This window comes from Elephantulus edwardii, unplaced genomic scaffold, assembly GCF_000299155.1.
Source record: "Elephantulus edwardii isolate Elephantulus edwardi_28Jun2011 unplaced genomic scaffold, EleEdw1.0 scaffold00051, whole genome shotgun sequence".
Lineage (NCBI taxonomy): Eukaryota > Metazoa > Chordata > Mammalia > Macroscelidea > Macroscelididae > Elephantulus > Elephantulus edwardii.
In genome coordinates, this window is record NW_006399801.1 from 14816552 (window position 1) to 14841207 (window position 24656).

The window sequence follows — 24656 nt, forward strand, 5'->3', positions numbered from 1 at the left end:
TGGGACCACCATGTATATGTTACTGTTGGAGTGAGCTCTGCAGAAACTGGTTGGTTAATACTTTCTTAAATTTTTTTAAAATGTTACAATTTTCTTTTAGATTATTGTATACATAGTGCAGGCGGTGGGAAGGCAGCCACGTCTGATCTCCACAACTCCAAAGGGGAGAATAGTCCCTTATCAACAAAATCCACAGCACAGAACTGATTCCCATGAAGTCAGACATGCCCCACTCGACTGGAAAATTGACTTGAAGACCACAGGTTTTTGGAAAGCATAAAAAGAAAGTAGTTATGATTATTCCCAGTTTCCTTTTCGTAAGCAGCAGTAAAAACCTCTCAGAAAAATGTCAGCAGGCTGGGGGGCGGGGGGTGCTTGGGGAAGGAGAAGCCCTTGTAGGAAGGCAGTTTCAGAAGCTTCACTTACCTCACGCCTAGGCTGGGCCTTCCCTGCACCTGCCAAGGGCGCCCTCTGCAGGCAGGAATCTTAATTGAGCTTTGTTCTATATTCAGGTATGTTGACCTTAGTCACTCACCCACTTTTTGCCAACCAGTCGAACAGATTCACAGTTGACCTTGTAGCAGGTTTTCGGAAGAGATGGGCAGTCTCCTCCTGTGCAATTTCCAACCCCTGAAATTCAGCGGGAGAGTCAGCTACGAGTTGGCTCCAACTCGACCCACAAGAACAGCAACATGGCAGAAGATTGCACATGTTTCCACGGCAGACCCACTAGTGGATTCGAACTGCAGACAGGCACACAGGCTTTGGGTTAGCAGCGCAACCTTCTGTGGGCTATGTATGTTACACTGACGAGATCATGCCCAGTAAATATCAGATATAAATACTGTTAAATAGTCCTTTTTAACGGAAAGTTGAAAGCTTTAAGTAAAGAAAAATCTAAGGAGCATTCTGAATCAACAAAAGGGAGCTCCATATAAGGGCTTAACTGTTCCAAACTTCCTCAGTTGACAGAACTCTTAAACTAAACCCAAATTAAAGCCACGAATATGGACCGACGAACTTTGTTTTTTTCCCTAACTTTCTGGTTGGCAGCGCAACGTGTAGTGCTCTGGGCCACAACAGGGCCTTTAGTGTCTCAATAACTTTTCATAATGCTCCCAGTCCAAACAATACACACATACCTCTGTGTGTGTGTGTGTCTGTGTGTACATTTATGCTATAGATTTTCAAATAGGCACATAATTATTTGCAAAGATACATATATGTGTATTTACACATAACACATTTACATGTTTGCCCTGGTGGCATAGTTCATTGCACTGAGGACTGATAACTAACAGATTGGTGGTTTAAATCCACCAGCTACTCTAAGAGAGAAGGATGGGTAAATCTCTTCCTGTAAAGTTTTAGAACCTTGGAAATCCAATGAAAAGTCACCATGACACAGAACCAAAATCAATGACAGGTTAAGAGGAGCTCTGGTGACTGAGTGCTAAGGAGTTAAACTGCCAATCCAAAATCAATGATAGGAGATTTGAGTTATGTGGATAGATAGAGAGATAGATAGATAATGATATAGATACAGATATAGATTAAATAGATATATTTTAAACCCTGATGATCTGTTCAAGAACTGCAGTCTTCAATATAGATTGAAGCTTAACATCAAGAAAACAGATTCTCACCACTGAAATGATTGGCAGTTTCATGATGAACAAAGAAGAGATTGAGATTTTGATAACTTCAGCTTGGTGGGTTCCATGATCAACACTCTTGGCACCAGCTGTCAAGAAATCAAAAGGTGAATTACATTGGGAAAGTCTGCTGTCAGAGACCTCTCCAGAGTACTGAAGAACAATGAGGTCAGTCTAGAGACTAAGGTGTGCCTTATTCAGGCCATGGTCTTCACTATTACTTGCTATGCATCAGAGAGCTAGACAATGACTAAGGATAATAGAAGAAGGATCGATACCTTCAAGTTGTGGCGCTGGAGGAGAGTGTTGAGCATCCTATGAATTTCCAGGAGAACAAACAGGTCTGTCATTGAGAGGGTGTTTGCTCCCTGGAGGCAAGAATGTTGAGGCTCCATCTCACATACTTTGGGCACATGGCCAGGAGGGCCAGTCCTTGAAGAGGGACAGCGTAGGCTGACATGGATTGGTTCAATGACTGGAGCAAGGGATTAGGTCTGATGAGATTGGCATAGGATAGGGTAGCTTTCAGAGCTAATATACGTAGGGTCACTATGAGTTGTAGGTGACTCGATGACACGTAACAACAACAATAACCTGTTAATATCACTATCATTCAAATATATGCACCAACAACCAGGACCAAAGGTAAGGAAATAGATTACTTCTACCAACTTTTGCAGTTGGAACTTTATTGAACATGCAATCAAGATGTTGTTGTTGTTATGTGCCATCGACTTGCTTGCATATCTATCGAGTAACTATAGAGTTGCTGCTCTATCCTGTGCCAACCTTATTGTCTCTGACACACCTACACTCATTACCCCAGGCACTGAATCAATCCATCTCATTGGGTCTCCTTCTCTTTCACTGCAGTCAATCTGATTCCTGTGTAGACCACTAGGTGAAGTCTGTGTATAGTCACCATTTATGTTTCTTATAAAAGGTGTTTGCAATGACTATGTCATTGATTGTACAGAATTCCATCATTCTATCCCCAGCCTTGTTTCTGTCACTATGCCTTCCAACTACTGATCCTTCTTCCCTGTCCCCAACTTTTACATTCCAGTCACCTGAGTACTGACTGTACCATGAACAAGATCTGTGAAAGAAATTGCTGGAGAAGCTCAATATCAGTTGTGCAAACTAAGTCAGGTGCTGATTGTAGAACAGACCATCAACTACTCATCTGCAATTTCAAACTTAAACTAAGGGAAATAAAATCAAATCCACAAGAACCAAAGTTTGATCTTGAGTCAAAATTTCCACCAGGATTTAAAGACCATCTCAGGAAAACAGGTTTGAGTCCTTGAACACTACTGAGTGAAGACCAGATAAGCTATGGGACAACATCAAGAATATCATTCATGAAGAATGCAAAAAGTCATTACAAAGACAGAGGAGGAAGAAAAAAACAAAATGGATGTCAGAAGAGACTCTGAATATTGCACTAGAGCACTAAGAAGTCAAAGCAGAGGGAAGAGCTGAAGAAGTTAAGGAGTTGAGCAGAAGATTTCAGAGGGTAGTGTGGGAAGACAAAGCATTCTAAAGAAATGTACAAAGAGATGGAGTCAGAAAATCAAAAGGAACAAACTTACTTGGCATTCCTTAAACTGAAGGAACAGAAGAACAAATTCAAGCCTCAATTTGCAATACTTAAGGGTGCTGACTGCAGAATGTTGAATGACCCAAGAAACATAAAAAAGATGGAAGGAGTACACAGAGTCATTGTACCAAAAAGAATTGGCTGACACAGAAAAATTTGATGAAACAACACATGACCAAGAGGCAATGGTTATAAAGGAGGAAGTTGAAGCTGCTCTGAAGGAATTGGCAATAAACAACGCCCTAGGAATTGATGGAATACCAATTGACATATTTCAACACACAGATGCTGCCCTGGAAGTGTTCACCACGTTATGCCAATAAATCTGGAGGTCAACTGACTGGAAGAGATCTATATTTATTCCCATACCCAAAAAAGGTGACCCGACAGAGTGTGGAAATTATTGAACATTATCACTAATAATCACAAGAACTGCCAAATGTGCAAGCTGAACTTAGAAGAGACCATGGCAACAGAGACATCATAGCCAATGTTAGGTGGAGCTTGGCCCAAAGCAGAGAATACCAGAGGAATGTTTATCTATGTTCCATTTGCTATGCAAAGGCATTTGGTTATGTGGATCACAGCAAATTGTGGTTAACCTTGAGAAGAATGCTCATGTGAAACCTATACTTGGACCAGGAAGCAGTAGTCTGAACAGAGCAGGAAAACACTGCATGGTTCAGGGTCAGAAAAGGTGTGTGTCAGAGATGCATTCTATCTCCATACCTTTTTAATCTATACGCAGAACAGATCATTCATGAGGCTAGACTTTATGAGCAGGAATGTGGCATCAGGATTGGAGGAAAACTCATCAACAGCCTGTGTTATGCAGGAGACACAACCTTGTTTGCTGAAGCTGAGGAGGACCTGAAGTATTTGCTGCAGAAGGTCAAGGACTACAGTCCTCAATACAGATTGAAGCTCACATAGAAAAGACACAGATTTTCACCACTCAGCCAATTTATAGCATAATTTGAGCTTGCTTGTTTCCACAATCAATGCTCTGGGCATCAGCATTCAAGAAATCAAAAGACAGATTGCCAGGGATCTCTCCAGAGTAGTGAAGAGCAACAATGTCAGTATAGAGTCTAAGATGCGCCTAATCCAGGCCACCGGGTCTTCAAAAATTTTTAATATGCATCAGAGAGCTGGACACTGAGTAAAGATGACAGAAGAACTGAAGTCTTTGAGGTGTGCTGGACAAGAGTAATGACTACCAACAGAACAAACAGCTCTGTCCGGGAGAAGGTGAAACCAAGTTGCTCCTTGGAGGCATGGATTTTGACATTCCACCTCATATACTGTGGGCATGCTGTCAAGAGAGACAGTCATCATACTTGGAAGGGTGAAGGGACTGCACAGGAGAAAACCCTGGATGAGATGGATTGATACAGTAACTGAGATAATGATAGTTGGTGTGTCGGAGACTTTGAAAGTGGCTCAGGATATGGCAGGCTTCAGAGCTATTATTGATAGGATCTCTCTAAGTCATTGTTGACTCAATGGCACATAACCACAACAGCCATGATCCAGTGGGACTCTGGCATTGCAGTAGTTAAGTACTTTTATGTTGAATAAAAGAAGGTTAAGTCAAAGGTGGTTTGAACCTATCAGCTGCTCCATTGTAGGAAGTTGTGGTAGTATACGTCTGTAAAAACCACAACCTGGGAAACCCTATGGGGCTCCTTTACTATGTTCTGATGAGTCACTATAAGCCATCAAGAGAAGATGGAGGGGATATACAGAGTCACTGTACCAAAAACAAAAAAAAGGAACTATCATAAGAACAGGAATCAATGAAAGTGAAAGAGGAAGTGGAAGTTGCAGTGAAGACATTGGCAAAAAATAAGGCCCCAGGAATCAATGTAATACCAATTGATTCATTTCAATGAATAGATGCAGCCCAGGACATGCTCACCAGTCTATTCCAGGGAATTTGAAGGACAGCTGTCTGGCCAATGGATTGGAAGAGTTCCATATTTATTTCCATCCCCAAGAAAGATGATCTAATAGAATATGGCAACTATCAGACAGTATCATTAATATCATATACATGCAAGCAAAATACTGCTGAAGATCATTAAAAAAATTTCTAGAGCAGTACACAGATAGGAAACTGCCAGAAGTTCAAACAGGATTTAGAAGAGACCTTGACACCAAGAATATCATTGCTGATGTCAGATGGATCCTGACTGACAGTAAAGAATACCAGAAAAATGTCTATTTGTGCTTTATTGACTATGCAAAGGCATTTGACTGTGTGGTTCATAACAAGTTGTGGCTGACATTGAGAAGAATGGGAGTCTCAGAGCACTTAACTGTGCTCATGTGAAACCTATACTTGAACCAGGAGTCTGTTATGTGAACGGATCAAGGCAGCACTGCATGGCTTGGAATTGGCAAGGGAGTGCACCAGGGTTGTATTCTCTCTCCATACCTATTCAATCTGTATGCTGAGCAAATTTTCCAAGAATCTGGACTCTCTGAGGAGGAGTGTGGCATCAGGATTTGGAGGGAGACTCATCAATAACCTGTGTTATGCAGATGACACAACCATGCTTTTTGAAAGTGATGAGAACTTGAAGCACTAGTTGCAGAAGATCAAGGAATGCAGCCTTCAGTATGGTTTGCATCTCAATGTCAAGAAAACGAAGATTTTACCACCGGATTGATAGGCTACATCATGATGGTTGAAGAAGAGATTGACACTCTCAACAACTTTATCTTACTTGGATCCACATTTAACACCCTTGGTACCTACAGTCAGGAAAAAAGGAAACATATTGCACTGGAAGGTCTGCTTTAGGGCCTCTCTAAATTATTGAGGAGTAGCATCACCTTGAGAACTAAGGTGAGTCTGATTCAGGCCATGGTTTTTCCGATCACTTGCTATGTATCTGAGAGCTGGTTAATGAATAATAAAGACAGAAGAATTGGTGCCTTTTAGTTGTGGGGCTGGAGAAGAGCACAGAACATCCCATGGATGGCCAAAAGAGCAAACAAATATATCTTGGACAGGGTGCAGTGAAGTGCTCTTTGGATGCAAGAATGATGTGACATGCCTCATATACTTTGGGCCTGTTGCTAGGAGAGGCTATTCCTTGGAGAATGACATGATGTTTGGAAGGATAGAGGGTCAGTGAAGGAGAGGAAGACCCTTGACCAGGTGAATTGACACAGTGACTGCCACAATGGGCTCTAGCGTTTTAGGCAGTGTGAAAAATTTGATAGGGTTGCTTTGAGTTGTATGACACCTAACAACAACTTTGGGGTCACTATAATTTAGTGACAATAACAACTGTGTTCCAAACAGGATATAGCAACTGGACTCCCAGCATGAGCTAGGCAGTGTGAATGAAGCATTAAACTTTTTTTTTATTTTCATGAACGTTTACAGAAGAGTAGAATTTTCATTCATTCATTGTTGCACATTTTCTTCCCTCCTCCTTTCTCCTTCCCCCAGTTTATTTTTTTTAATTTATGATTTTTTCTTTTTTTTGTTGTACATTTTCTTCCTTCCCCTTTCTCCCAGCCCAACAGTAATGCACCCCTTGTTCCATTTTGTTTTCATACATGTAATGCCTAATCATATATTCCTTTAGGACAGTTCTTGCCCTCATCTGTTCTACTGCAGTATTTGTTATTTATCCTCTCTTTTCCCATTCTCTGCTCACTCCATCTTTATCTGTTCTAGTTTAAAACAGTGGAGTTATACAGTATTTGTCCTATTATGGCTGAGATATTTCACTTAGCATAATATCCCCAGGCTTTCCTATATTGTGTAATGCTTTGAGTTTGTTGTTTTTCAATGCTGCAAAATATTCCATTATGTGAATGGACCATAGTTTTTTCTATTTGTTTGTTGTAGCATTAAGCTTTTGTGTATGTATGTTATTGCACCTATTTTTTAAAGAAATCGGTAAAACATAAGTTTCTGATTTTAGCAGATGATAAGGCTTATACAGGAAAATTGAGGAAATAAAGACATTGGAAGTGAGGACAACAGAAAGAGGCCCCATAAAGGTCAGAGTTTGACCTATAAAAATCTGGGGAAAGAGCTTCAGAGCAAGAGAAGAACAAATGCAAAGGGTCTGAAGTGACTGTTTACAATATTTGGGGAACACTGATGCACAATCCTCAAGCCAATTATAGTGCTCCTAAGGGGCAAATAAGGGTCTTTCTTTCCATACTGACCATTTACACAAAAATAAGTCATTCCCCTGAGGTTTGTTGTTGACCCTAATATCTGACCACAGGGAATAATGCCTGATTCTGGTGATTCATAGCACCAAGCTGACTTGGTCTAAAACACTCTACTATACAGACATACCTGCGATTGGGACAGAGAATTGTCTCTGGCTGTTGCTGGGATGGGTACTGGATAGTCTTTCTTTTTGGGGACACACTGGATTAATTGTGGTTTCACCACTTAGCAGCTGTGTGTACCTAGTAAATTTGTGCTTCCTTTGAGCATTAGTATGTAAACAAGTACAAACATAGTAACTAACCCAAAACAACATGCAAGAAATAAGCTATGAGTTGATTCCAACTAGCGGCAACTTCATGTGTCAGAGTCGAACTGTGTCTTCAGAGGTTGATTTTTCAGAAGTAAATCACCAAGTCTTTCTTCTGTGTAGCACCTCTGTTGGTGTGTACCCTCAACTAGGAACGGACCCTTCAGTAGGTTTACAGAAGCCGTAAATCTCACGGGAGGAGATTGCCCAACTCCTGCAGTGGATTCGAACCTTGAGATTTGGTATTGCAGCAGTTTCTTACCACAAGGCCACCAGAGTTCCATGTGGCAATTCTGTTGTTTTTGTGCCATCAAGTAGCCTACAATTCATAGTGACCCTATGTACAGCAGCTCTGAACCCTGCCCTGTCCTGAGCCAGTCTAATTCCGACACACCACATCCATTGCCCTAGTTACTGTATCAGTCCATCTCATCCGGGGTCTTCCTCTTCTGTGCTGTCCTTCCAACCTTCTGAGCATGGTATCCTTCTCCAAGGACCTCTGGGACACATGCCCAAAGTATTGTATGTAAGAAGGGCTATGATTTTTTTTCTGTTATCCTTACTCATTCTCCAGCTCTCTGATGTCATAGCAAGTAATTGCAAAGACCATGACCTGGATCAGGAGCACCTTAGTCTCTAGACCGATATAGCTGTTTTCCAGTACGTTGGAAAGGTTTCCAACAGCAGATTTTCCAAATGCAAATTCTTCTTTGACTTCCTCACTGCTGGTGCCAAGAGTATTATTGATTGTGGAGCTGAGCAAGCTGTCATTGTTTAACAACCTCGATTTCTTCTCCATGTATCTTGGTGCTGCCAATTGGCTCAATGGCATCTCTAGGTTGATTCAAATCTCCAACCTTTTGGTTAGCAACTGAGTGTGTTTGTTATTACCCAAGGGCTTAATCATCCAAGAACACGGTGAAGCAGAACCTGGGACTTCTTTTATCCACTTCTCTTTTGATCAGGTTCACTCTGCCGGAAAATGACGCTGACGGATGGTAATTAAATAGAAGAACCAGTGTGGGCCACTGGCCCAGGTACCCAAAAAAGAGTCGGAGACGCGATGCGCGGCTGGCTGGACTCATGAAACACAGGTGACACAAACTTTAATTGGAAAACCACTTGCCACAGTCTTAACAGAGACCCCGCCCCTTCCGCCAGTTCAGCAGCCTATGGACCCGCCTTTTCCTCTCGTGGCTCCGCCCCTTCCGGTAGACCCGCCCCTTTCCCTGCTCGCATGTGGTTCTGGGACGCGCGCCGGCTCCCTGCATCCTTGCTGGTCCCTACAGGTCTGAGATTCCTGTCGCTGTCTGCGGTTCCTGTCCCGCCTGGCAATGGGGGTCTCTAAGAGGAAGGTCCAGCATGGCCAGGAGACCTCGGCTTTCCCCGCGAAAGCAGCCAAAAGGGCCCGCACTGACGAGCTCACCGGGGTGCAGTTCAAGACGCAGCTGAAGGACTCACAAGGCGTCGGGGCCGGTGAGTGCATGTGCTTTGGAGGAGACTGGCCTCGATCTGGGTGGCGATTGTGTGCTAGACAAATCACCTTTAAACAGTTTGTGTGTCATCGAAGTTCAGAGTCCCAAGTTGGCCTGGACAGCCCTAGAATTTCGCCCCGTGCATCTGTGCCGCGAAATGTGGACAAGAGCAAGACAATTGCACTTTGTGATGGTTTCATGCAGCTTCACGTTTCTCCTGCTTAGGCAGCTTTCCTCCACAGGTATAAAATCGCATTAGTGCATTTGTCAGGAAAGTAGATGAAGGGTCACACAGACTGTCAGCATTGGTCTTCCAGCAGCTTCACTCTTTTGACAAGATCTGACAAGCTTATCAGTTGACCAAGATTCAACCAGTGACTGGTGTGGAACAGATTGTGTAATTTAACTTGATTTTTTTTAAAAAAAAATATATATATACACAGGATAATCCTACAAAGAATTATTATTCATAATTCTTTGCAAAGTATGCTATAAGATGAAGAAAGAGACGCAAGTGAACATGAATGTGGATACATTGTTACAGTGATAAAGTAAAGCAGTGACACAGACCAGAATTTTCTCTATTTCACATTTTCCTATCACATGTTTTATATTTAAACTATTAATATCTGGAGTTGCTAGTCAGGGCTAGGAAGATTGCTCAGTATTTATTAAATCCGTTGCTTCTGAATTGTTGACTCCAATTCATAGTGACACTCTTCTCCCCAATACGTGTCAGTGCAGTGCTGTGCCCCTTGAGATTTTCAGTGGCTGATTTTTTTTGGAAGTAGGTCATCAGGCCTTCTTGCCAAGGAATCTGGGTAGATTCAGACTGCTAGCCTTTAAGTAACGAGCCAGATGCTTAGCTCTTTGGGTCATTTGAAACTCATTTTTTGTTTTTATTGTTTAATACCTTTGAGTTTATTTTCATTCAGGGACTTCATGTGATAAAGTGGAAGTGCCTCATATTGTTTTCTTGGCTGTAATCTTTACAGAAGTTGATCATTGGGTTTTGGTGGTTTCTTAGTCCCTCCCCCCAGTAGAACCACTGGGTAGGTTTGAATTCCTAATGTTTTGTTGAGTGGTCAAGTGCATAAACATTGTGCACCCAGAGCTCTCTAAGAATATGTTATTGGTAGGCTCCTCTGAGTTGTCTCTGACTCATAGTGACTGGATTCTATTACAGAATGAACCCCTATCCTGTCCTGTACTATCCTCAAAATTTGTGCTTGTTCCAGTCATTGTGTCACTATCTCAAAGACAGTTTTCTTCCTTAACCCTTGACTTTTCTGAGCATGATATAGTTTTTCCACACATTGGCATCCCCCTCCAGGTAATGTTTTTGTTGTTGTTAGGTGCTGTCAAGTCAAGTATAATTCACAGTGACCCTATGAACAGAAGATCTGAACCCTGTCCTGTCCTATCCCATCCTCACACTTTTTGGCACACAAGAGCCCATTGCAACAGTCACCGTGTCAGTCCACCTGGTTGAGAGTCTTCTCCTTTCCCAGCCCACCACCCTTCCCATCTTCATGTCCCTCTCCAAGGAATAGCCCCTTCTAGCAACATGCCCAAAGCATGTGAGACTAAGCCTCATCATTCTTGCCTCCTAAGAGCACTCTGGCTGCACCCTCTCTGACATATATTTGTTTCTTATCTTGGCTGTCCATGGGATGCTCTTCCTCAACACTACAGCTTAAAGGCATAATTCTTTTCCTGTCATCCTTATATAATAAACCTTCCTAATTCTTGTTATGGGAGAAGGATGGGCAGTCTCCTCCCGTGTGATTAATTGCCTCTGAAAACCTGCTGAAGGGTCAGCTATGGGTCTGTTCTAATTCTATGATATACAACAGTAACAATAATCCTTGCTAGAAGAGATTATATGTAGAAGCAGTCCTGGTGGCACAAGTGATTAAGCACTCAGCTACTCAGTGAGCTTGGTATTTCAAACTCTCAGCTACTCAGTGAGTTTGGTAGTTCAAACTCACTGTTGTGCAGGAGAAAAGACCTGGTAATCACCCCCATAAAGATGCCAGAGTTGATTCTGACTTAGTGACCTTGTGGTGGTGGTCTGTACAACCAAATCAGAATCACTTTATAGATGATTCTCCATCATATTTTCAGAGGCTATAAATGGAATGGGAGTAGATTGCCCATCTTTCTCCCATGGAGCAGCTAGTGGTTTTGAACCATGTGTCTTTGGTATTGCAGTGCAGCTTCTTAACATGAGGTTACCAGTGCACCAATCCCCCTATTTTGTTGTTAGGTACTTTTGAATTGAGTACAACTCATAGCAGCCCTGTGAACAACAGATTTAAACCTTATCCTGTCCTATACCATCCTCACAGTCTATGCCATAGTCACTGTGTCAGTTCACCTAGTTGAGGGTCTTCCCCATTTCCAAGCATAATGTCCTTCTCCAAGGAGTAGGCTCTCCTAGCAACAAGCCCAGTGTGTATGAGATGAAGCTTCATCATCTTTGCCTCCAAGGAACTTTGTCTGCACTTTCCCCAAGACATACTTGTTTGTTCTGTTCTAAGCTTATAGGTCAAAGACATCAAGTCTTCTTCTGCTATCCTTACTTATTGTACTGTTCTCTGATGCATAGCAAGTGACTGAAAAGACCATGGCCTGAATCAGGTGCACCTTAGTCCTCAAACTGACATCATTGCTCCTTAGTAATTTAGGACTTAGTAATTTAGCGGTTTCTGACTGCAGACTTTCACATGCAGTCTGTCTCTTGATCTCCTGACTGCTGGTACCAAGTGTATATTGTTTGTAGATTCAAGTAAGATGAAGTCATTGACAGTCTCAATCAATTTCTAGTAAATGTTGGCGGGGGGGGAAAATGAATGAGCAGAGACAAGCAATTTTCACTGTGCAACACCCAAGCTTCAGGAGTTACATGTTAAAGACACTTAATAAATACAGTTCCTTATCTATGTGAAGAAAAGAATTTGTGCTCCAACTTGTCAAATTATTCCTTAAGAAAAGAATTAAGTAATTCTACTATCCCATAATAGCAGATTATACAACCCAATCGTCACCATCATCATTATCATCATCTCTTGCTCTCACTGTGTTCTTGGGTTTCTGGAGCATTAAGGTTAAGATTGAGGATGATTAACAAGTGGCCACTCGCCAGGGCGGTGGGTTCAGTAGCAATGGCTGTGATTGTTTCTAAAGAATTTCCTGTGGATTGGAGACTGTCTTTACTGACATTTGCAAATAACTTTTATTTCAGCCTTGGAATCTTTTGTTTCTGCTGCTAAGAAGCTACCACAAGAGGGGGTGTATGATGTCGTGGAAGGATATATCAAGATTTCTATGGAGTGTGCAGAAATTTTTCAGCTCCTAAGTGGAGAGAAGCGACCTGAAAGTGAAGTATGTTGTTTATCTGTCTTAGGATGAGAGGGTTAATGCTACTGCTGTATTAAGCTGGATTATGAGAAATGTGCTATGTTTGAGACATTACCAGCTTTCTACAGAAAATGATACTCTTTTGTACCTGTGCAGTAGAAATGCATTAATTTTACCTTCTTGATTTTTAGCAGCATTTAGTTTTTTTAAAATCTTAGTTGTTTTTCATATAATCATTCACAGAAATTTTGTTTTATGATATTAATTGGCATAGATTAATATGATTATTTATAATGTATACTACCTTTCTCTTCACTAACTTATCTATTCATATTCACTTCCCTTGCTCTTCCTTCCCATCCTTGTTGTCTCTCCAAGACTGATTTTACCTCTGTGCAAAACTTCCCTTCAACAAAACATAACAACTAATTACTGTCAGGTCAGACTAATTCATAGCAAAACCTGCAGCGGGTTTTCAGAGGCTATAATCTGCATAGGAGAAGGTTGCCCATCTTTCTCCCTTGAAGCAGCAGCTGGTGGATTTGAACAGCCTGCCTTCAGTTATTGCACTTCCCTTGTGAGCTCTGGTGGTCTAGTGGTAAGGAGAAAGCTGGACAGTCTCCTCCTGTGCTGTGAGTCATTTCCAGCTCAACAGAAAAGAGTTGGGGTGTTTTGTTTTATTTTATGCCATAATTGCCTTTTTGTGACTGACTTATTTCAGAAAACATAAAGTAAATAATAACAGGAGGTTCATAGATCCTAAGTGCAGTTGGTGTCAGTGTGGCATAACAAAAGGGAAACAGCTAAAAATTTTGTGTTACAGACTCAAGCATGCTAATTGCCAAGAGTTTAACAATTTGACATATTTATGATCAGCTTGAAATAGAGCTATTGCCCTAAATCAGAATATCCCTGAAGCAGTAAGGCTTGATTTTTAATAGTATTTCCTTTTTTAATCTTGTGCCTTTATAAGCAAGCAATTTAGCTAGATTACTATATGTATAGGAGTAAAAGAAATACAGTGACTAATAAGCATTTGCATTTTGCCTTTGCAGATACTATCAATTTTTCAAGTTTTTGAAGCCATATTATTACGGACAGCGAGTGACCTTTCACATTTCCATGTTGTGGGAACCAACATTGTGAAAAAGCTCATGAATAACCATATGAAGCTCATCTGTGAGTCCCTGTATGCCTCGGGCTACAAGTAAGTCCCTGTGTGCCTTTAGATTGCCGGTCAGGCCTTTGGGTTTGTCTGTCTTCAGTTCTGTGAGAGTGCCTTTCACCTTTGCCTTCACCGCTAACCGAGAACAGCTATTTTCCATGACTCTCAAGACCATGTGTCTGTCTTGCCCCCATCTTCTTTCTTTGTATTTGACTTTTCTCTAGATAGTTTGCTCCCTGGGTCTTTCTACCTCAGGGAGCTACTTTAATCATCTAACGAGTGCCCCAAATCTCTTTCTGACCCTTTGTCCTGCTAATGTTTCTCTGTAGCATTTTATCTGTCTATGGTATAAAGACAGTGCTAGTTCGGTGTAAAATTCTTAACTACTGCGTGGAAACACAGGTTCAGTTCTTGACCAGTCAGTGCACCTCATGCACAGTGACCACAGTGAAAATTTGCATGTTGCTATGGTGCTGAACAGATAGCAATGAAATGTTCACGTTAAGATAGAATAGGAAGAAAGGCCTGGCAGTTGACTTCGAAATTCAACCAGTGGACTCCCTATCGATTACAAGGAAACATTGTCTACTTTGAAACTGATCATGGAGGTGACATAGCATGAGGCATTGCTTTGTTCCGTTTGTGTATGAGGTTTGCTGTGAACTGGCAACATCACAGTTCAGTTTTTTACTCGCTATCTCCCTCTACTAGGTGCATAGAAAAAGAGACCTTGACTGTCTTATAAAACTCATTGCCATTGAGTTGGAACTCTCTCCTTGCTGCCCCTCTTTGGTTTCTAGGGTTATATGTCACAGGGGAAGAGATTACCCATCTTTCTCCTTAAAGCTGCTAGTGGATTAGAACTGCCTAAGAGGCATGGCTTTTGTGTTAGCAGCACCATTCTCCCTATAGACTACGCTGTGAGAACTCCTGTTATTTACTCAGTGTCTAGTACAGGACATGGTGACATGGTGTTAGCAGGTACTCCGGAAACCACGGATTCTGGGTGACTGCAGAATGGAAAAGCGAGAGAGCCACTCTCACAGATGCCCACATGCTGAGGCCTTTCTCTATCCTGCAAGCAGAGGATGAGATTTGAGTCTCAGTTACATGATAATGTACTCAGAGATAAACTTCCATCTTCTCCATGTCTTTGTTCTTGCGATTTCCTCATCTTTGGGGTTTGTTTTGTTAACTTTGTAAAAGGTGTTGGCTATGCTTTCTTGTTTTGTTTTTAGAAACATGTCTCCTCTTTTTCTGGGGATAGTAAATGGTGAACCAGTTGCAGAAAGGTTTTGTGGCAATTGGATTTGCACCGTTGTGGTTTCTGATATGCCTTACTTCCTCCCTGTTTCTGTGTAGATTGGCCCGATCCTGCCTGAACCTGATGGCAGCCGTGGTGGCCCAAGGGCCTGAAGCTGCCAGAGATGTCTGCAGCAACTTTGATTTGAATAAGAAGTCTTTGTACGCCCTGGTGACCAAACGGGATTCAAAGGTGAGGGACCCTAAGGGTCTGGTAATTTTCCATATGCTTTTACCTTTTGAGGGAAAAGTGCTTTATTTTGTACCTCCCTCTGACTTGGGTCCTCAAATTGATGTTTAGGGAGTAGGAGGAGTCTTTTTGGAGAAGGGTGTGCTTTGGAAGCCACTGGAGTCGTTGGAAAAGGAAGAAGGAAGGCCACTCCTGGCCAGCATGGGACAGAACCTGAATAGCAGGCTCTGATTCTGTGGGAGCACTCAGCCACTGTAGAACATTCGAAGACTCTGTGTCCTCTGATGAGTAATTCTATCCACCTTGGAGAAAACCCTTGAAAGTCAAAGCCAGTGACATCATTTGGATGATGTGATTGTGCTTTCCATTTAATGCTCTTGCATTGGGTAGGTTGTGTCAAGGAGATGTGGAAGTGTGAGTAGTTGATTTTAAAGAGAGCTGTTTAAAAACTAATTCCCTAGTGGCTCTTAAAGAGTTCTTGAAGAGTAAGAATGTGTTTGAGGACGTGTAAGTCTGAGGGCTGGCATCATGCCAACATGTGTGCTGGTTGCAGGTTGTCAGAGTGCCTCTCTCTGTACCGTGCTGGTTCTCCACTGCTGGCAGCTATGGCTTGTAACCTTGTATACCCATTTTTCCTGAGCATAAAGAGCAGATCAGTAGATGTCAGCCTCTGTCAATCAAGGTGGAAAACTTGATTGGAAAACTATTAGTATAATTGAGTTCAGCAACCCCATTGTTTCCTAAATATTTGTGAGAATTACGCACCTCAACATCAGTTAAAAAATATCCTTATAAATGGGTCAATAGGCAACATCATGAGGGGTAAAAGAAAGATTGAAGATACCAAGGATTTAATTTTACTTGTATCCACAGTCAGAACCCATAATAGACACAGTCATGTGCATTGGGCAAATCTGTCAGGGGCCTCTTTAAAGTACAGGATGTCAGTTTAAAGAGTAAGATGTTGCCAGCTGTTTTTGACCGCTTCATATGCTTGTGTAAGTTGGCCATTGAATAAGGAATACTGAAAAGGAATTAATGCCTTTAAATTTTGATGTTGGTGAAAAGTATTGAATATCCCATGGACTGCCAAAAGAACAAACAAATCTCTCTCGGAGAAAATGCAGTCAGGATGCTCTTTTAGAAGCAAGGATGGTGAACCTTCATGTCACATATTAGGGCATGTTGTCAGTCAGTCCCAGTCCTTAGAAAAAGACATCGTGCTGAAAAAGGTAAAGGATCAGAGAAAGAGGAAGAATGTCAGTAAGTGGGTCACACAGTGACTGCAGCAATGGGCTTGAGCATGGTGGAGATTGTGAAGAAGGCACAGGATAGAGCAGAGTTCTAATTTGTTGTTCACAGGGTCATTGTAATAGTCGGCTAAATGGTACCTTACAGCAACAGCAATAAATGGTTATTCAATAGAAGACTTGTCTTCCATAAAGGAGAGAGACTCACGTTTAATTCCTGGCCAGTGCAGCTCCCACTCATCTGTCAAGTATAGTCTTTGTGTTGCTGTAGTGCTGAATCAGTTTCACTGGTGCTCCCGGATTAAGATGAGGAAGAAAGGTATTTGAGATGGTGAAGATTGTGTGCCAGCTGGTTGCCTGTGATTCCCTGATTTGGCAATTGAGATGTGGTCATTCTGTTGATGAGATTTGAGGTAGTATAGTCCATTGATGTGACTTGCTATGTGAATACTGGCAGCTGAGGGAAAATACCATCAGGAGTGTAGCCTGCCTCAGAACCTGCTTCCTGCTTTGCTTAGCCTTCATCTTGCATGCATCTCTTCACCTCTTTTCTTCCTGCAGTAATCCGCTGACCTTTAATTCATCAATCTTTGCAGCTACAGAACTGGCAGCTACCAGCCTCTGTAAGAGCATAAGTCATTTCTTTTAGATAAATTGGTCCTTAGAAATACAGATATACACACACACAAACATGCACACATGTGCGTATATGTACATTCATAGATAAAATTTTTTAATTCCTCATTGGTTTTGTTTCTCTAGAGAACCCAAGTCTACAAAAGTGATCTCTTTCCAAAATTCAACTCATAAAAACTTTATTTAGCACAACAGTGCCATCTACAAACAGTCATGGGGGTAGGGCTTGGCAGCATTTTGTTCCTTTATCCCTAGGATGGCCATGAATCAGCAGTTGGCTTGACAGCAGCTGACAAAAAAGTATCTGACATTTCTAAATGTCAGATAATAGACTTAATAATACTTGTTAATAAGAATAATACTATGAGGGCTTTACTGGAATTACAAATAACTTGTTCTCTGAAGAAAAAAAAAATCTAGGGTTTAGTGTCTCATAGAAATTATGCTTTAAGAACATGTCAGCAAGTTCATTATTCACTGAATGAGTAATGACCCCTGATGTTTAAATGTGTTTCTAATGAAAAGAAGGTGTGATGTTTGAACAGTAAAGCAAATATCATGGTTCTTTAATCTTAACCATAAGCTTGGTTATTGTTGTTGTTGATTGCCTTCGAGTTGAGCACAACTCATAGCGACCCTGTGATCAAAAGGCCTGAAGCCCGTCTATACCGAGTTTGTAGAATTTCTGGAGGCATGTTGTTTAGGAAATGGATGCTCCTCCTGCTTCCAGATAATCACTGGTAGTGATTATCATTTAATTTCTTTTACTCTTCCAGTTCCTGTCTCTTCTGACTTCAGCCATTCTAGCCATCTAAATAAAAACCTGTTTAAACACCCAGGCCGGGAGATTTGATGGCCTAATGTTAAGGAGCTGTGGTGCCAAACCAAAGGCATGTGGTTGAATCTACTAACTTCCACAGAAGGATGGGCAGTCTCCTCCTCTGCAATTTACTGCCTCTGAAAACCCACTGGAGCGTCAGCTATGGGTCAGTTTCTACTCAGCTGTACATAACAACAACAAACGCCCAGGCAACCCATCAAGTCCACGGAGCAAGGAGAAGCCTGATTTTCTTTGCTGAACTTGCCTGGAGGCTGTACAAAAGCTGCCAATCTCAGGGCCTCAGGACAAGTTGCTTTATTGCTCTGTTGTTCTTATTTGCTTTCCAGTTGAAACAGATTCACAGCTGACCCTCCAGTGGGTTCTCAAAGGCTATAAGTCATATGAAAGGAGATTGCTCAATTTTCTCCCGCAAAGCTCGTGGATTCAAACCACTTGTCTTTGAGTTGTAACCACCTTACCCACTAGGCCACAAGAACCTGCAAAATGAGTGTCATTGTCTAGATGAAATTTTCTTTTTTGTAATAGTCTGTATCAGGTAACTTTTTTTTTTATGTTGTAGGAAATAATTTCTAGACTTTGGAAAAGAAAAGTATTTAACATAACAAATGTCAGGAATAGTCAAAATTGAACCCCCAATATAGCTGCTCTCCATCCTTAGCAGCCATTGCCCCCCACCTTTTCAGATAGTTTTGGTGGTAGTGTATTTAAAATAATACCAGACATGAATCTTGTTTCTCCATAAATATTTCAGAGTGTATCTCTAGCAGAAGAAAAAAAGACCTTTAAAAAAGACAAAACCACAGAATTGTTATTGCACTTCGCACCATTAATAATTTCTCAGTATCATCTAATATGCAGTTCAGTTTGAGTTTTTTCCAGTTGTCTCAGAAATTTCTTTGTATTTGCAGTTCACATCAGCAGACAAGGTCTCCAAGTTGCACTTGGTTTATAGGTTTTATCTCTGAATCTTTGTTCTACTCTTCTTCCCTTTTTAAGAAATTTAGTTGTTTATGATACTAGATAAATTGTTTGTAATGAGTACATTTTTTGAGGGAATTATTAAGGCTTTGAGAAGAGAGAAAATTCTGGGCATATTCATCCAGCCAAAGAAAGCATTGTTAAAATCCCGGTGCCAAAGTGCAGTTTTACCAAATATGCTTTGGTCTATTTTAGACCATGTTTTGCAGAACCAGCTTTAAAAGAGTTCAGGACATTTTCTTCCTAGGATAATAGCCTTGTGAGGTTACAGGGTAGGAATGAGGAGTAGGGCCTGTAGCCTTTGCAGCAGGAGGGGGATGCTGCTGATGGAGTGTGCTGGAGACAGACAGGGGCTGTGTGGGTGAACAGAGGCTTGGTGGTTTTGTATCTGTAGTGAGAAAAAAGTGCTCTCTCTTCAGGATCTCTTCTAGAATGCCAGGAATCCAGAAATTTGCATTGTCTTAAATAATGAAAAAAGTTACCAAGAGTGGACAACTGAATTTCTTTGATTGAGCACCTCATTGTCAGGAAGGCCCTAGACAACTCTGTTATTTATAAGCTTTGATTAAAAGTTCTAGGAAAATGATGTTTCCGTCCGTGGTAGATGGCTAGGATCAGCCCTCCAGGGTCTTAACTCCCAACTTTTTACTCTAGTGAACAAAACATCTTTACTAGGAAAGAAAGGATAATACTGGCTTACTTTTTTTTTTTTTTTAAAGACATGATTTACTTTTGCTTGGCAAGTTTTAGTACTATTTTGAAACACAAGGTATATTTTGACCAGAACAACAAATTAACTGGGTTTTAATTGAGTTGTGGGTTTTTTTTTAAATTTTATTATTTCTTGTGCGTGTACTGTCAAATCAGATCTGACTGGTACAAGAGGAAATTGTCCCTCCTTCCCCGGCAGAGCATCTGGTGGATTCGAACCGTGTACCTTTGGGATTGCAGTACAGCTTCTTGCCACTATGCCACCAGAGCTCCCCTGAGTCGTGTGTTTTTTTTGAACGATGAAGCATCTAGGTAACTTAGGAGCAATGTCTTTAATCTTAAGGAAAGACTGTCACCTGAATATCTTTGCCTTCTTGCTCAGCCTAAAAGCATGGCATCTTAAATGTAAGTAGTGGCTTAGAAACCTTGAATTGATGAATTCAAGTGCTGCACACAGTGATGAGATGCATCTCATTCTTGGGCTTTCAGTTATTGTTGTGCCAGACGTTTTCTAAAACTCACTGCCGCCAAGTCAGAGTTGACTCATAGCTGATGCTCTGGAGAATTTCTGAGGCTGTGTATCTATCTCATGGGAGGAGATTGCCCATCTTTCTCTGTGGAACTGCTGGTGAACTTGAACTGCCAGGGAGGCTTAGCTTTTGATAGTACGCAGCTCTGCCTATGGACTAAACCACCAGAAGCCCACATACCCTTACAGGTGGGATTAGTAAATGTGCAATATCTTGATCCAGATATTAGTGTGGGTTGAACAGCTTTCAGTGAGACAATAAATGCCAAGCATTTGGCATAGGATCTAGTACATAATGTTATGTGCTATCAAGTTGGAACTGACTCATAGCTGACTTTCCGGAGGGTTTCACAGGCAATAAATCACACAGGAGGAGATTGCTGCCCATCTTTCTCCTATACAGCAGCTATTGAATTTGGACTGCTTATCTTTGAGTTGGCAGTGTAACTCCTTAACCACTAGGTCACCAGAGCTCCCTTGGTATGTTGTTGTTGTTGTTGGGTGTGGTTGCGTTTGCATATAACTCCTAGTGACCCTAAGAAAAAACGATCTGAACCCTGTTCTGCCCTGCGCCATCCTCATACTTCCTGACACACAAGAGCCCATTGCAGCAGTCATGGTCAGTCCACCTGGTTGAGGGTCTTCCTCTCCTTCACCCACGCTCCACACTTCCCAGCGTCATGTCCTTCTCCAAGGAATAGCCCCTCCTAACAGCATGTCCAAAGTAAGAGACATGAAGGTTCGTCATCTTTGCCAAGGAGCGTTCTGGCTGCACATTCTCCAAGACATATCCATTTGGGTTTTTTTGGCAGTCTATAGGATATTCAGTACTTTTCCCCATCACTACAACTCAAAGGCATCAGTTCTTCTGTCATCTTTATTCACTGTCCAGCTCTCTGAAACATAGCAGGTGATAGAGAAGTCCAATACTTGTTTCAGGTGTACCTTAGTCTTCAAACTTACATCCTTGCTATCAAGTGTTTTGGAGAGGTCCCTGACAGCCAACTTGCCCAATACAATACATCTCCTGATTTCCTGACTGGTGGTACCAAAGGTTGTTGAGTCAAGCAAGATGAATTGACAGCATCAATCTTTTTTCCATATGTCATGATGTTGATTGTTGGTCCTGTGGCGTTTTGTTGTTATGTGCCATCAAGTTGTCTGCAACTCATAGCGACCCTCTGTACAACAGCCCTAACTCAACCCTGCTTTATCCTGTGCCAACCTGGACCCTTATTTTCTTGATGTTGAGATGTAATCCAAATAGAAAGCAGTATCATTCTTGATCTTCTGCAGCAAGCATTTCATAACCTCCTCACTTTCAGTAAGTGAAATTGTATCATCTGTATAATGCAGGTTGTTGGTGAGTCTCTCTCTGATCCTCATGTCACTACATTCCTCTTCATGAAGTACAGCCCCCAACTTTATTTGCTAAGCCTACAGATTAAATAACTCTGGAGAAAGGATATATCCCTGACACACACCCTTCATGATTTTAAATCATGCGGTGTTACTTTGGTCCATTTAGACAAAAACTTTTTGATCTGGGTATAGATATTTCATGAGCTCAATTAAATGTTTTGGGATTCCCAGTCTTCCTGTTAGTCATAATGTGTAATGAACCATGTAGTCAAATGCCTTTGCCTACAAACAGACATTTGTCTGCTATTCTCTGCTTTCAACCAGGATCCGTCTGACATCCACCATATCTCTGGTGCAATGGCTTCTTCCAAACTGCACTTGAACTTCTGGCAGCTCCCTGTCAATGTACTCTTCTAGGAGGTTTTTAATAATCTTCAGCAGTATTTTGCTTGCATATGTATGTTATTAATCATATTGTTTGATAATTTACACATTCTGTTGGGTCACTTTTCCTGGGAATAGGAACAAATATGGATCTCTTCCAGTCAGTCAGAAAGGCACACAGGCAGCTGTTTTCCAGATTTCCTGGCATAGGTTGGTGAGCATCCAGGGTGTGTCTGTTAGTTGAAACATGTCAATTGGTATTCAATCGATTCCTGGGGCCTTATTTTTTACCAGTGCCATCAATGTAACTTGGACTTCATCCTTGATTACCTTTGGCTCTTGTTTATATGGTACTTCCTGAATTTTTTTAGTGTCAGCAAATTCTTTTTGGCTCAGTGACTCTGTATTCCTCCATCTTCTTCCTTTTTTTATTTAGTTCTCTCCATCTTCTTTTGCTACTTCCTGGCTTATTTAAGATTTTGCCCATAGCATTTCTCAGTGTTGAAACTTGAGGCTTAAATTTGTTTTTATCCGCTTGAGAAATGCTAAGTGAGTTCTTCTCTTTTTTATTCTCCCATCCAACTCTGCATATTTCATTATAATATTTTGCTTTGTCTTTTTGAGCTGCCCTTTAAATGTTTTCCTTTGGCATCCTTTTTATTTTGCCTTCTCGAAGCTCTCCGGCAATTTTCATAGTCTTTTTGGAAATCCATTTTGATTTTTTCTTTCTCTCTGTCTTTGGAATGACTTTATGCTCTCTTCATGGATAGTATCTTTGATGTCTTCTTACAGTTCCTTTGGTCTTTAGTCATTGGTGTTCAGTGCCTTAAACCTGTTCTTGAGATGATTCTTAACATTCAGCTGAGATAGACTCGAAGTTGTATTTTGGTTCCTCCTCAGTCTTTCTAGAATTCAGGTAAATCTATGGTATTATGATCCATAATATAAACTTCTGTCAGTGAATCAGTTACTGTGGAGAAACTGTGCAGTAGGGAAAAACTGTCAGCTGGAGCTTTGGAACCACAGGACTGCACACCTTGCAATTCTTAGATGTAAAATTAGATGAGATATAGTTTGCCTTACAGTTACTGGAAGAAAAAGTTGACTAGATGTCTCTGGTGACTTCCCGGAAGTGTTGGCACATGGTGCTGGTCTTTGAGTCTTGCTGAGGATGCCAGTGGTCTCCAGTTGTGACCAAGGCCCATTACACATTGTAGCCCATGATCCTGGTGTGACCACAAGCTGGGTTAATGATAAAACAGCATCAGTGTTTTCATTTCTGATATGAGTGGGTAACTTATTTAAATAACATCTAATAAAAACCAGACATTTCCTCACTTGTATCTCACCAAAAGTAGCGCTAGTCTTCTCATTTTCTCTGAATTAAAAAAGTAAATACATTAATTTTATTTGTAAGCAAGAGTGGCAGGTTGGGAATCTTTTGCTCTATATCAAAGATGGCCATAAACTGGAAATATTCATGTATTACATGGCTTGAATGAAGAAGGGGGGTGTTAACTGCATCTTGCTTATATTTACGAATGTAGGCTCGATATTAAAAAAGATGGAAGAGTGATAAGATTTAAAAATTGGGGTGAGAGGGGAGCTCTGGTGGCCTAGTGGCAAGGAGCTGCAACTACAATCCCAGAGGCGAACGGTTCGAATCCACCAGATGCTCTGCCGGGTAAGGAGGGACAGTCTCCTCCTGTACTAGTCAGATCTGATTTGACGGTACACGCACACAAAAATAATAAAATAAAATAAAAAAATTTAAAAAAAAAATTGGGGTGAGGTGGGGAGCAGAGAGAATAGGAAAAGGTTTTATTTTCTCTAATGTGATGGTTGTATCCCTGTAGCCTTGGGAGCCCTCTGTGACATTGGCAGGAGGTGTGTGCTGTGTTCACTGTGGTCAGCTTGGGTTGGCAGTGTGTGTGTCTTCAGGTGACTCCTGCTCCTCCTCTTTCTCTAGGGTGTACCTGATGTTCGGCTGGCCTACATCCAGTTTGCCCTTTCCTTCTTAATTGCTGGCGATGACACCACCATTGTGCAAGTGCTGGAACTGAAAGGTATGTGTTCTCCTTTCCTCCTGAGGACATTCAAATCTAATGCGCATCATATATTCACCAGGTTGAAAAATCTGTAGCTTTTAGAAAAATCTGTAGTTTTTGCAGGTGCCATGGATGTTAGCGTGAAGGTTCAGTGTGGTGGAGTGCTAGTCAGTGTGGTTTTAAGATAGCTGCTCAGAAGCCAGAATGCTAGACCATCATCACCAACAGGGTAGACATCAGGCCACAGAGAGACAAACACTTGGTGTAGACAAGAGGCTCTATGGCTCAGAACATTCACAAACTCATATCCCTGTCTGCCTAACTTTTAGTCATCAAGTTTTAGAAGATAAAATATAACTTTGGTGTTTTTGCCCAATGTTACAGAATATCTGAAATAGGGTTTCAAAGAATTCCAGCTTGATTAATTACTGATTGCTGTCTCCCTAGAGTGAGTGGCCATAATGGTTTTTCTTAGTAATACTTGCATTTTATTAAGAATTTCAGTATGATTGTAAAAGCCACAGCAAGTGACTTTTTACAAACTTAAGGCTGTGCTTGATGCATGACAGACGTTCATTGTGAGCCAGTGTCACCAGATCATGCCGAGTCATGAAAGGTGAAGTGCGCCTGTGTCCTGACTGGAACTT

The 24656-nt window shown here is 41.4% G+C and overlaps 1 protein-coding gene across 1 annotated transcript in view; it reads left to right on the forward strand.

Moving 5' to 3' along the window:
• Positions 1–9109: 9109 nt before the first annotated feature.
• URB1 (URB1 ribosome biogenesis 1 homolog (S. cerevisiae)) overlaps positions 9110–24656 on the forward strand; it is an 83420-nt gene continuing 67873 nt past the window's right edge. Inside the window, exons 1-5 of the mRNA XM_006886754.1 lie at positions 9110–9251; positions 12498–12637; positions 13669–13820; positions 15141–15273; positions 23931–24027. Of these exons, the coding sequence (XP_006886816.1) occupies positions 9110–9251; positions 12498–12637; positions 13669–13820; positions 15141–15273; positions 23931–24027 (664 nt within the window). The remainder of the gene's footprint in view (positions 9252–12497; positions 12638–13668; positions 13821–15140; positions 15274–23930; positions 24028–24656) is intronic.